This window comes from Oncorhynchus tshawytscha, linkage group LG10 (genome assembly GCF_018296145.1).
Source record: "Oncorhynchus tshawytscha isolate Ot180627B linkage group LG10, Otsh_v2.0, whole genome shotgun sequence".
Lineage (NCBI taxonomy): Eukaryota > Metazoa > Chordata > Actinopteri > Salmoniformes > Salmonidae > Oncorhynchus > Oncorhynchus tshawytscha.
This window is the reverse complement of record NC_056438.1, coordinates 70341990-70356419: the sequence shown is the minus strand read 5'-3', so window position 1 is coordinate 70356419 and position 14430 is coordinate 70341990. Positions and strand designations below refer to the sequence as shown.

Below are 14430 nucleotides of genomic sequence, written 5' to 3'. Positions count from 1 at the left end.
GCACCTGCAAGATCTTAGATGGTCCTTACTCTCTAATATGGTGGTATTCAAAGTCGGGGAGAGGGAGAGACAGAGAGAGCACAATTTGAAAGAGAAAGGTTGTCCCTTACTCTTAACTGACACCTGTGCAGTGGCCTCTATAACCCCCAGACTGCTCATGGCCACACAGGTGTAGTTGGCCGACTCCCTGATTCCGTTGAGCTCCAGAACGTTCCGCCCCACCGGCATCTCGTCCTCGGGTGTCAGGTCCTCACTACCCAGCATCCATTTGACGTAGGGCATGGGTGAACCCACCGCCACACAGGTGATGTTGATGCTGCCGCTGGGCATGATCTCATGGTTGGAGGGCAGGATGGAGAAACGAGGAGGCACACGACGCACTGGGAGAGGAGGAGATGGGGAAGACGGGGGGAGGATTGTAGAGAGGGGAATGAGGACGGGGAGCCGGAGCGGCAGGGACAGAAAAGGGGGCGACAGAGGGGGGTAAGAAAGATACAGAAAGAGAGAGAACGAGAGAGAGCGAAAGAGAGAGAGAGAAAGTGGGGTAACAGAAAGGGTAGTATGAACTTCACTGCTTTTACAGAGGTTTTACAAAGGGATATTTCACGTTTAGTCGAAACTACATTGGTAGTTTTGAAAATATGAGCTAATGATAGCAGTTGAAATACACAGATCCCATGTTGAGAGACTGCTTTCTCAAGCTACATTTCACCCTATTGTACGTTTCTCATGTTTTAGCCAGTGTGCAACAACCCATTGCATATTTTACAAGGACATCATTTGGTATTGTAGAATCATCACTGTAGATGCCCAGACTATACAGTTTCCTCTTCCCTATTTAAAACAAGATCTACAATACAAATACTGGCGCTCTGGGCTGCACAAAATACCATAGGATTTTTTCCTGAGGAACTAAAATGAGCTTAAATAAAACCAATGTGAAGATGTAAATTACAGCTGAACTACCGTTGCAGCGAAGCTCAAGGCTACTGACTTGAAAACGAGAAACTTCACCAGAAACTTGAGTGAGAAACTATAATGAGAAACTTCAATGAGATTTCTGTGCCTCTGGGGTGAGTTCTCCACTGCAGATGAGGGCCCTTTAGATACATGGCGCTGGCAGAGCCAATTGATAGAACCAGCTATTAGTCAGACAACTTGCACAGAGTGCTTCTGTTAACTGTACCTGTGCTGAATCTACTAGCTAGCTGTCAGATCTATTTGATATAATGGCACGTAGAGGGAAAGATGCATGGATGCATAGAGACAGAGCTCACGGGTCACTTGCATGCCTAGAAGACTTGTAGAAAAAAACTATAATCATGAAGAGACAGAGGGAGAAGACAGATAGAGAGAGAGAAAGACAGTATTGTCTGGTTCCTCTTCCAGTCAATGTGGCAACTCATGGCCTCATTGTACAACCAGAATACCAGATGAACGCAGCAATGTTGAAAATAAATAAAAGCGATGTAAATAAGGTTATGGGGGATATAAATAGGTGTCGTTGCAATTACAATGTTCACATTGAACACTTGAAATAAGGAAACATCAAGACATACATCATGAGTCATGACAGAGAGAGATAATCCAAAGAGAGAGAAAGGGGTAGTATGCACATGTTTTTAGTAATTTAAAATTATGCACATTTGTCTGTTGATCCTACACACCAGGGTACAGATGGAGTGCAGAATGCAGAAGAGAGAGAAAGAAGGAAGGGATATTAGAAGAGAGGGATGGGGCAGAGAGGATAAGAGGTAAGGGAGATAAGAAGAAAGGGGGAAAGGGCAGAAGGGGAAGAAAGGAGGGATGGGAAAGAGAAAACACATGGCGCTCTTGAAACTGCTGTTAGGTTCTCCAAAATCAGACTTTGATTGGTGGATGTCGTAGGAACTGAAAATTTGGTACCCCAAGGCTGCAAAACAGAGGACTGAAGTGACAGACAGACAGACAGACAGACAGACAGACAGACAGACAGACAGACAGACAGACAGACAGACAGACAGACAGACAGACAGACAGACAGACAGACAGACAGACAGACAGACAGACAGACAGGAGTGGATGCAAGGGGAGGAAGGGCAGACAGACAGACAGACACAGTCAGTAGAAATATTAGCTAATGTCAAGATTCGAAACAGTATCTGAATCAGGGGTTTGAATCATGTTTTGAGTCACAATACAGGAATCTCCACTCAGTCAGTGGGAGTAAATCAGGGGGAAAGAGTTTTCATAGAATCACTGGCCTCAGTCTTCCCCCAAATGATTCTCAGCTGATGCATTTAATTTAAAAGAACCATGCTCAGATTCATTAATAAACTTCACCTAGCATTGAAATATCTTCTCTAGGTTCAATGGATTTCACTGTATTCCTAGTCTTCCTCAGATAGCACGCAAACAAACTATTCACCAAAACCAAATACGAATGAACAATTTGGCAGTGATTCAATAGCTCGGTGGACATGATCCCATTCAACATAACAGTGCCATACATTTGGAGTGGCCCTAGAATTCCAACAGATCCCCAGAATTGGACACTAAAGTTCAAGACAAAAAATAGACATTTAATTAACAGACAAAATCAAATGTAACTGTTATAAGAGACATCAAATCAAAAGGCAGGCAGGCAGATTCTCTCCAAAGCATGCAAGAGCCAGACAGAGACAAACAGAAACAGAGTGACCAGGTTAGAACCATGCAGCAGACAAGAGCACCTACTGTACGCAGTACCATACAATTCAGCTTGATATTTTATTTAAGAAAATACTCAACTCTTAAAGTGTGTGCATAACGTGTGGTATACATATCTAACGACTGGAAGTTCCCTCAAGGTATGGAGACTTGTTAAAGCTGAAGAAGAGAATGTGGACATTTCTGTCAAGGAAAGTAGGGTACATCCAGCTCAGCAGCAGGACAGCACAATATTGAAGTGCATGCTGAACAAAGATAAGGCCGAGAATGAACGGTCAGGCAGTGACAACCTATTTACTATCAGACATATAAACTCAGCAAAAAAATAAATGTCCTCTCAATGTCAACATTTTCAGCAAACTTAACATGTGCAAATATTTGTATGAACATAACAATATTCAACAACTGAGACATAAACTGAACAAGTTCCACAGACATGTGACTAACAGAAATTGAATAATGTGTCCCTGAACAAAGGGGGGGGGGGTCAGAATCAAAAGTAACAGTCAGTATCTGTTGTGGCCACCACCTGCATTAAGTACTGCAGTGCATCTCCTCCTCATGTACTGCACCAGATTTGCCAGTTCTTGCTGTGAGATGTTACCCCCCTCTTCCATCAAGGCACCTGCAAGTTCCCGGACATTTCTGGGGGGAATGGCCCTAGTCCTCACCCTCTGATCCAACAGGTCCCAGACGTGCTCAAGGGGATTGAGATCCGAGCTCTACGTTGGCCATGGCAGAATCCTGTCTTGCAGGAAATCACGCACAGAACAAGCAGTATGGCTGGTGGCATTGTCATGCTGGAGGGTCATGTCAAGATAAGCCTGCAGGAAGGGTACCACATGAGGGAGGAGGATGTCTTCCCTGTAACACTCAGCGTTGAGATGGCCTGCAATGACAACAAGCTCAGTCCGATGATGCTGTGACACACCTCCCCAGACCATGATGGACCCTCCAAATCTCCAAAGCCTTGGTGTAATTCTCATTCCTTCGACAATAAAAGTGAATCCGACCATTACTCCTGGTGAGACAAAACCACGACTCGTCAGTGAAGAGCACTTTTTGCCAGTCCTGTCTGGTCAATCAACGGTGGGTTTGTGCACATAGGCGATGTTGTTGCCGGTGATGTCTGGTGAGGGCCTGCCTTACAACAGGCCTACAAGCCCTCAGTCCAGCCTCTCTCAGCCTATTGCGGACAGTTTGAGCACTGATGGAGGGATTGGGCATTCCTGGTGTAACTTGGGCAGTTGTTGTTGCCATCCCGTACCTGTCCCGCAGGTGTGATGTTAGGATGTACCGATCGTGTGCAGGTGTTGTTACATGTGGTCTGCCACTGCGAGGATGATCAGAAGTCCAGACGATCAGAAGTCCGTCCTGTCTCCCTGTAGCACTGTCTTAGGCGTCTCACAGTACAGACATTGCAATTTATTGCCCTGGCCACATCTGCAGTCCTCATGCCTCATTGCAGCATGCCCAAGGAACGTTCACGCAGATGAGCAGGGACCCTGGGCATCTTTCTCTTGGTGTTTTTCAGAGTCAGTAGAAAGGCCTCTTTAGTGTCCTAAGTTTTAATAACTGTGACCTTAACTGCCTACCGTCTGTAAGCTGATAGTGTCTTAAGGACCGTTCCACAGGTGCATGTTCATTAATTAATTAATTTATGGTTCATTGAACATGCATGGGAAACAGTGTTTAAACCCTTTACAATGAAGATCTGTGAAGTTATTTGGATTTTTTCGAATCATCTTTGAAAGACAGGGTGCTGAAAAAGAGACATTTTTTTTGCTGAGTTCATGTGAGTTCAGTATCAATAAAACAAGGTAGTATTAATATCATGGAACATATAAAGGATATTTCTAGAGCCCTTCTCAAGAAAGAACTCTGGCCAGAATGTTGATTGAATAGCATCTCTTATGGTTTTGCTTACTGGTTTTGCTTGTTAATTAAGTAGCCTACTATAGACTGTATAGGCCAAGGGGTACAATTGTAATGTCATGATTTATTCTGCTCCAGTATCAATACCAGGATTGTCTACAGGGTAGAGTTGATGAGGATGCTAGACCATAGTAGATTGGGATTGAGAGCTGCCTGGGATACCGTTGCATTTCATTAAAGAGCACAGCCACAGCACACTAAAGCCCTGTTGGCATTTACACAGGTTAATCCTGCCTAATAAAGAAGTGGAGAGATGTTTAATTAATATGTGTGTTCAATAAATATACATCAATATTGAGGAGGATACATTGTTCATTTCAACTGCCAATAAATAGAGGACGTTATATAGTCCATAACCACAGCAACCACTACTTAGCAGCTGAATAACCAATTCCATAGGATCTCTGTGTGAACAATAACATACTAATATAATGTAGTATAACCATAGAATTCCATAGGATCTCTGTGTGAACAATAACATACGAATATAATGTGTGTATAAGGTAGTAGTTTTATAAGGTAGTAGTTTTGGAATTGTTAGGTTAGATTACTCGTTGGTTATTACTGCATTGTCGGAACTAGAAACACAAGCATTTCGCTACACTCGCATTAACATCTGCTAACCATGTGTATGTGACAAATACATGTGATTTGATTTGATTTAATGTAGTATAACCATAGAATTCCATAGGATCTCTGTGTGAATAACAGTATACTGTGGACGGACACAATCCACTGAAATAACTTGTTTTGTGCAAATAAATATGAATGTACATTTTGTTAATCTCAATATAAATACAGATAATGTACATAAAGAAAGAAAGCAGAACAATACTGTGTGTGCTTTTGGCCTCTGAGTGTAAGTGTATGTTGAGCCAGCAGAACTAACTTAGTCTTTGCTCACCAAACAAGCGTGTAAATAATTATAAGCTACTTTTAAATGGCACTTGAATAAAGCCTTATTTGAATGCTTTATTTTCCCTGAGGGGATATGAGGACCACTCAGTATACAAGTACCAAGCTGGCTACACAGAGTATGTACGCGCAAACAAACAGCAGCAGACCAATACAACACACAGAGACCACACACAATACCAAAACACATTGGCAACGCGACACACAACATGCCACAAGTGCAGAAGAATGACAGTTACATAACACAAACCCACAAAGACAGAACAATAAATACAAGACAACAGAAATCAATAAAAAAATAGACGCACACAGAGCACATGCACGCACATACACACACACATACACACACAGAGCACATGCACGCACATCACACACACATACACACAGAGCACATGCACGCACATACACACACACATACACACAGAGCACATGCACGCACATACACACACACATACACACAGAGCACATGCACGCACATACACACACACATACACACAGAGCACATGCACGCACATACACACACACACATACACACAGAGCACATGCACGCACATACACACACACATACACACAGAGCACATGCACGCACATACACATACACACAGAGCACATGCACGCACATACACACACAGAGCACATGCACGCACATACACACACAGAGCACATGCACGCACATACACACACACAGAGCACATGCACGCACATACACACACACACACACACACACACACAGAGCACATACAAACACACACAGAGCACATACACACACACACACACTTGGAGCCGTGACATACACAGTTAGTCTGGGTACAGGCATGCAAGCGCCGCCTCCGCTCTCCGTCCATGCATAGATAGCCTTCTTTTCATTTCCAATTCCTGGGTCTCCATGACAACAAGAATGTTCCATGCAGAGAACGTCGCGCTCGGATGAAAGCAATATCAAAGGTCTACAAACAAGGCCACACAATGCAATCAATGCAAATGACTGCGTAGGCAGCTAGCCTCATTACAGCTTAGTGAAACGCCTTCAATCAAAGAAGTGTGTTTATCAAATTAAAACCAATTTGACATGAGGGTTATTCATATGTCTTTTCTAGACTGTTTAAGACTGATGTATCTCTCCTAACTTCAGGTGTAAATGTGTTATAAAAAGGAAGGAGTACTGAAAGAAAATAAAGAACACACCAACCTTCTCGTTGCTCTGGGGGATGTAAGGGGGTTGATGCAGAACACAATGACGTGATGGGGAGAGAGAGAACGGGGAAACAGAGAGTAAAAACGTCCAGCTCAAAGCCTCACACACACCGCATACACACAGTCACACAAATGTACACACGCACATTCACACTGTTCTTCACAGAACCCACTTCAAATGTAGGATCAGGAACTTCAAACTCAGGGGCTTAAGAGCTTAGAAATTTGAGTCTAGAACCCCTAATTCCAGTCTCCCTTACCCCAGTTGAGAACCTAGAACAGGGGTCTCAAACGGAGGGCCGTTTGAGACCCCTGGAGGGCCATTTGAGACCCCTGGAGGGCCGTTTGAGACCCCTGGAGGGCCACACTGGCTGTTGGTTTGCATTATGTTTTTTGTGTGTCTCAGTTAGACTTGAGAAACCAAATGTATTCCCTAGCCAATCACTGTATTAAAGTGGAACTGACTGCATTTTAGGACCATGAAATCTGTTCATATACACCCAGAGGAAGATGACACCCTTTAAAAAAATATATATTTACATTTTCTGACAAGCGAGCACTTAGATATGGTCATTTTCACGTTATCATAAATTCTTAGAACGTTTAGGAATTGTGTGTATTAATCATGCATTGAACTGCATCCATCTGTTCTGCGAACAATGCCTTAGTGAACGTCATGGAATGTTGAGTCACATAGAACCAATTTTTAAAACCTCTTATAAAGTTGGTTTCGTAGCATAAACTGGGAATTGTCTGTTTTTTTCATATCTGCAAAGTAGTTAAAACACTGTCAGTTCCACTTTAAAGTGCAAGAGAAAAACAAACTCTCAGTCACTGTGGCCCTCAATTTAGAAAAATATGAAGAGGGAGAGGACAATTGTGATGTCATACTGTAGCAAAGACCCTGGAACTGCACATTGGCCCCAGTGCAGTATGACATCACTGGCCTATTCCTTTTTGTCTGATTCCATTCAGTGGCAGTTATTACAAAAAACCTTGATGCAACACCTGTAAAACCCAGTTTAGTCTGGAACGTTATCAATCTTAGGTCACCAACTGGTGTTTCACTTGGTGGATAGGTTTGGTTTGGTTAGTGGATGCAAATAGGAAGAAAATAAATAACAAAAAAAACATGTAGATAAACTAGGACTTAACACCACTTAATACATTGTATAATGGTGACAGCTGTTTCAGCTGTGTGACAGGTGTGTGTGTTATAATGCACGTGTGTGTTTGTGTGTGTGTTCTTATACCCATGGTAAGTTCCTACCTCGTACATACAGGTTGGCCGGGGAAGAGTAACGCACTCCCTGAGAGTTAGTGGCCACACACTCATACTTTCCCTGGTCTAACTCCTCACTGTTCTCTATCTGGAGGGCACCTGAGAGACAGAGAAAGAGAGAGATGGGGGGGAAATGAAATAAATGGATATGCGAGAGAGAGCGAGAGAGGGGGGAGAGAGAGAGAGAGTGAGAGAGAGGAGAGAGAGAGAGAGAGAGAGAGAGAGAGAGTGAGAGAGAGGAGAGAGAGAGAGAGAGAGGGAGAGAGAGAAAGAGTAGAGAGAGAGAGAGGGGGAGAGAGGGGGAGAGAGAGAGAGAGAGAGGGGAGAGAGAGAGAGAGACAGGGGAGAGCAAGAGAGAGTGAGAGGGAGAGAGGGGGAGAGAGTGAGAGAGAGAGAGAGAGGGGAGAGAGAGAGTGAGTGAGAGAGAGAGAGAGAGAGAGAGAGAGAGAGAGAGAGAGAGGGGGGAGAGAGAGAGAGAGGGGGAGAGAGAGAGAGTGAGAGCGAGAATAAAAAGAGGCATTGCTATGGGTTAAGTAATGATACATTCATAAATCAAATCTATATTTACTCATCATTAAACTGATTAAAACTACCATGAAAACGGATAAAGAGAGATTTTCCATTACTGGTTCCTTTCTGCCATGAAAAATCTATGTTCCCCACAGCCAGCTTAATGGGATATATCTAGCTACACACATTAGGAGTCCCTGGAGCATATAGCTAGCTACACACAATATGAATTCCTGGAGCATATAGCTAGCAACACACAAGAGTCCCTGGAGCATATGTGACCGACCAGCTCAATTCGGTCTTATGTAGCAAAATATGAAATTGTATTTTTTTAAATATTGGATAAAAGTAGAGACTCAGTGCTAGAAAATGGTAAATCATACACTACAGTTGAAGAACAATGGGAAAGTAATTCTGCTTTGATAAACTTGTAACAGCACTTTTGAGAAAATGGCCCTTGAATGTTTTGCTACACCTACTGAAGAGCTCATCTTTGTCTACACCCATTCAGCACTATTCACACCCTCTTAAGCCTTAGCCCCACCCATATCATTAAGGATTCATATAAGGCCATGTCCTAAACAGAGTGAGTAGTGCACTAAACAACCAAAGAAGCTGGTTTATACTACGTCTATCGACATGTCTATAGACAGTTGTCGTCGTGACATTGAGAACATTCTATTGTCATCCAACATCAAACTTGTCATTGTCATTATGAAAAAGTATTTACACAAAAACAACAGGCTGCATGACATCAGCAACCTGCTGGTCCAAAATAGCAAAACTGGTGTATTTTAACACCAATAAACGCATCCATTAAAAAAAAAAACTATTTAGTGTATGTCAATCTAGCAAACCAGGCAACTAAAAGCAACTTTCTAAACAATGTGTTGGCTCATTTCTAGCTTGTTAGCTCGCTAGTTAACATTAAGTTAGCTGGCTAGCCAGTTCAAATAATGACCATATCATATAGCTGACAATGTCTTAACTTTAGCTAATTTTGTATGAATTATTACAGGAAAATAAACTCACAACAAGATCATTATTTAAAGTTAATGGTGAGTTAATCACAGAAAATAGCTTACGGTTGTGAGTGACAAGATGAAAGTAGGGCATTCTACCAGAGAATTTTTTAACTTGGACACTGTCTCGTTGGCCTAATGCTATATCCTAATTTGACTTTGGTGCAGGTCATGTTGTTCTTCACATTACCGCCTCTGGTAAACACACACTATATCAAATAAAATCTGTTTATTTGTAACATGCACAGGATAGAGAACGTGTAAACAGTACACTTGCATAGTGGATTATTTTGTTTAGACATGGAGCTAGCTAAACAATGAACCATAATCCCAACTCATAACGTTACTACCCTGCATGAATCTGGAAATAGCTAACGCTATCCAATTAGGTTCTATGTTAGCTAGCTAGCTAACAGTGGGCTATAACTTGCAATGCAAATGGTTCTGAGATACAAATGATATTACTACACAGATCATACACATAACGTTAGCTAGTAAGCCAGCGAGCTAACGTTAGCTAGCTAGCGAACTCTACATTTTAACTTGCAATGAAAACAACTTTCTGATAAAATTAGAAACACATAATATCTGAAAATGTAGCTAGCTAGACTCTCTTACCCGTATACATGGATGAATTCTTCTCCTTCTCTGTCACTGATGCCATGGTTGCCCTTAGTTTGAAGATGTAATCTGGAGAGGTGTTTTATACAACAGTGTGTTCTCTTTTCGACTCCCTCCGCATATTTGCAATCAAATACCAGAATTTTCTCCTCAGCTATCATAATCTGCTTCCACTGGACATTCCACTGATTTCAAATCTCGGTCCTCCAGAAAGTGGAGAGCATTAGCAACACTTTTGCAGTTCTTGATATCTTTAAAAAAAGTTGCATTAGAAAGGATTACCTACACATACTGAGCAGCTCATGTTATAGACAGAAGCGTGCTACGTGGCAGACCAATCCAAACTCATCTCTCGGAATGTCCAGACCAACCATTATCTCAGCCAATCGGGAAGGTTCCTGCCTTTTTCTGTGTCTAAACCAACTAGGCTTGTAATTTAACAACTGTACAGTATATGCCATCTGTATATATATAGATGGCATACACGTTTGTTATTAAGGCACATGAAAGTTCACATGTTCCAGAAGGTAATTCTGCCCAAAAAATGCACTTTGATAAAAAATTAATGTTTACATTCAAATGCCTCTCCTGTGAAGTAGTGATGCGCGACATACGCCCAGTTTCCTGAAACAAGTCCCTTATAGCTAGCGACACACAATAGGAGTCCCTGGAGCATATAGCTAGCTACACACAATAGGAGTCCCTGGAGCACATAGCTAGCTACACACAATAGGAGTCCCTGGAGCACATAGATACGCATAACAGGAGTCCCTGGAGCATATAGCTAGCTACACACAACAGGAGTCCCTGGAGCATATAGCTAGCTACACACAACAGGAGTCCCTGGAGCATATAGCTAGCTACACACAACAGGAGTCCCTGGAGCATATAGCTAGCTACACACAACAGGAGTCCCTGGAGCATATAGCTAGCTACACACAACAGGAGTCCCTGGAGCATATAGCTAGCTACACACAACAGGAGTCCCTGGAGCATATAGCTAGCTACACACAATAGGAGTCCCTGGAGCATATAACTTGAAATCCCCTCTCCATCTCTCTTTCTCTGCACACTTCACTGAAGTGTTTAGCAACATTGTACATTATTATCCCAGTCTCCTAAAGCATGTTATTATCATGGCACATTGTTATTATTCTTTCAGTCATTTTCACCTTGAGCATATTCTGCTGAAAGCCCTTCACAACGTTTACAAGGCCCTTATAACAAACTGGGTGATTTTGAAATGAGGTCAGGGGCAGTGTTCACAACAAAAAATATGCACAAAAAAATATGCACAACTGAATGCGCACACACGCACACACACACACACACACACACACACACACACACACACACACACACACACACACACACACACACACACACACACACACACACACACACACACACACACACACACACACACACACACACACACACACACACACACAGCGGCTTTCAGGCTCCCCTGGCTTATTGTAGTGTGATAGAAAAGCGTACTACAGAACATGACAAAAGCAGAGTGTGGATTTGGTAGGGGGTATTTGCCAGAGGAGCTTGTTGGGGTAGGGGGAATTTGCCAGCGGAGCTTGTTGGGGTAGGGGGTATTTGCCAGCGGAGCTTGTTGGGGTAGGGGGTATTTGCCAGAGGAGCTTGTTGGGGTAGGGGGTATTTGCCAGCGGAGCTTGTTGGGGTAGGGGGTATTTGCCAGCGGAGCTTGTTGGGGTAGCTTGGGGGTATTTGCCAGCGGAGCTTGTTGGGGTAGGGGGTATTTGCCAGAGGAGCTTGTTGGGGTAGGGGGTATTTGCCAGCGGAGCTTGTTGGGGTAGGGGGTATTTGCCAGAGGAGCTTGTTGGGGTAGGGGGTATTTGCCAGCGGAGCTTGTTGGGGTAGGGGGTATTTGCCAGCGGAGCTTGTTGGGGTAGGGGGTATTTGCCAGAGGAGCTTGTTGGGGTAGGGGTATTTGCCAGAGGAGCTTGTTGGGGTAGGGGGTATTTGCCAGCGGAGCTTGTTGGGGTAGGGGGTATTTGCCAGAGGAGCTTGTTGGGGTAGGGGGTATTTGCCAGAGGAGCTTGTTGGGGTAGGGGGTATTTGCCAGCGGAGCTTGTTGGGGTAGGGGGTATTTGCCAGCGGAGCTTGTTGGGGTAGGGGGTATTTGCCAGAGGAGCTTGTTGGGGTAGGGGGTATTTGCCAGCGGAGCTTGTTGGGGTAGGGGGAATTTGCCAGCGGAGCTTGTTGGGGTAGGGGGTATTTGCCAGAGGAGCTTGTTGGGGTAGGGGGTATTTGCCAGCGGAGCTTGTTGGGGTAGGGGGTATTTGCCAGAGGAGCTTGTTGGGGTAGGGGGTATTTGCCAGCGGAGCTTGTTGGGGTAGGGGGTATTTGCCAGAGGAGCTTGTTGGGGTAGGGGGTATTTGCCAGAGGAGCTTGTTGGGGTAGGGGGTATTTGCCAGAGGAGCTTGTTGGGGTAGGGGGTATTTGCCAGCGGAGCTTGTTGGGGTAGGGGGTATTTGCCAGAGGAGCTTGTTGGGGTAGGGGGTATTTGCCAGCGGAGCTTTTTGGGGTAGGGGGTATTTGCCAGAGGAGCTTGTTGGGGTAGGGGGTATTTGCCAGAGGAGCTTGTTGGGGTAGGGGGTATTTGCCAGCGGAGCTTGTTGGGGTAGGGGGTATTTGCCAGAGGAGCTTGTTGGGGTAGGGGGTATTTGCCAGTGGAGCTTGTTGGGGTAGGGGGTATTTGCCAGAGGAGCTTGTTGGGGTAGGGGGTATTTGCCAGCGGAGCTTGTTGGGGTAGGGGGTATTTGCCAGTGGAGCTTGTTGGGGTAGGGGGGTATTTGCCAGTGGAGCTTGTTGCTATGAACATTTCTAACGAATGTACCAGTCCTGTCTGGCGTAATTGGGAGCCTGCTATGTTTGCAAGTATTTTTGTCCCTCAGGAATCTACAGACAAAGATACATACACTGAGTATTAAAAAACATTAAGAACACCTGCACTTTCCATGACAAAAAGACTGAACAGGTATATCAAGGTAAAAGCTATGATCATTTATTGATGTCACTTGTTAAATCCACTTCAATCAGTGTAGATGAAGGGGAGGAGAAAGGTTAAAGAAGGATTTTTAAGCCTTGAGACAATTGAGACATGAATTGTGTGTGTGCTATTCAGAGGATGAATGATTGAAGTGCCTTTGAACAGGGTATGGTACTAGGTGCCAGGCGCACTGGTTTGTGTGAAGAACTGCAACACTGCTGGGTTTTTCCCGCTCAACAGTTTCCTGTGTGTGTCAAGAATGGTCCACTACCCACAGGACATGCAGCCAACTTGATACAACTGTGGGACGTATTGGAGTCAACATGGGCCAGCATCCATGTGGAACGCTTTTGACACTTTGCACAGTCCATGCCCCAACAAATTGAGTCTGTTCTGAAGGCAAAAGGGTGGGGGGTGCAACTCAATAGGTGTTCTTAATATGGTGTAGAGAGAAAAAGAGAGACTGAGCAGAGAAGGCGAGATCGATCCAGGCGCTGTATTTAATGAGAGACATGCCCAAACTAGACTGTAGTTTACGTAATGACAGTGGGCTGTCTGTGTGTTTATGTGTGTATGGTGTGTGTGTTAGAGACAGAGACACAGACGGAGGGAGGGAGGGAGGGAGGGAGGGAGGGAGGGAGGGGAGGGAGGGAGGGAGGGAGGGAGGGAGGGGGAGGGAGGGAGGGAGGGAGGGAGGGAGGGAGATTCATTCTCAGGAGTATGGTATCTGCTCCTGGACAACAACTTATCTACAGAGGTTGAAGTTACAGCAATACTCTGGGAGCTATGGGAAGTTGTCTTGTTAGGGTGCGTGTGTGTGTTTATTGAGTCATCTCTGTCTCCACTGCAGCTGACATCTCTTTGCTTATCTCTTCTGCAGACACATGAAAGGCAAAAGAGGCAGAACCCCCCCGCCCCCCTCCCCTCTCTGTCTCTTTCCCTCGCTCTCCTTTCCCTGTGGAACAGTGCAGAGCTGGGCGCAAAACAAGAATAACTTATCTGTGCAACAAGCAAGCACTGCTTTATAAGAGGAGGGGGATGGAAAGAGAGAGAGAGAGGGAGAGGGGGAGAGAGAGAGTAGAGAGAGAGGAAGGAGGTAAAGGAGAGAGAGAGAGGAGGGTAGAGCGAGAGAGGGGAGAGAGGAGGGTAGAGAGAGGAGGGTAGAGAGAGGATGGGAGAGAGGAGGGTAGAGAGAGAGGAAGATAGGAGAGGGGTAAAGAGAGAGAGAGGGGGAGGGA

At 44.5% G+C, this 14430-nt stretch overlaps 1 protein-coding gene across 7 annotated transcripts in view; it reads right to left on the bottom strand.

Annotated features, from left to right (window-relative positions):
* The window catches only part of LOC112260820 (receptor-type tyrosine-protein phosphatase S), a 152227-nt gene that overhangs the window by 44440 nt on the left and 93357 nt on the right, over positions 1 to 14430 (bottom strand). For 4 of the 7 annotated variants that reach the window (XM_042328961.1, XM_042328966.1, XM_042328964.1 and 1 more), the window contains exons 7-10: positions 8003 to 8113; positions 6728 to 6739; positions 1645 to 1659; positions 111 to 380 (exon numbers count right to left, since the gene is read on the bottom strand). In XM_042328961.1, coding sequence (XP_042184895.1) covers positions 111 to 380; positions 1645 to 1659; positions 6728 to 6739; positions 8003 to 8113 — 408 coding nt within the window. The remainder of the gene's footprint in view (positions 1 to 110; positions 381 to 1644; positions 1660 to 6727; positions 6740 to 8002; positions 8114 to 14430) is intronic. The other 3 variants (XM_042328963.1, XM_042328962.1, XM_042328965.1) reach the window with 3 other exon arrangements.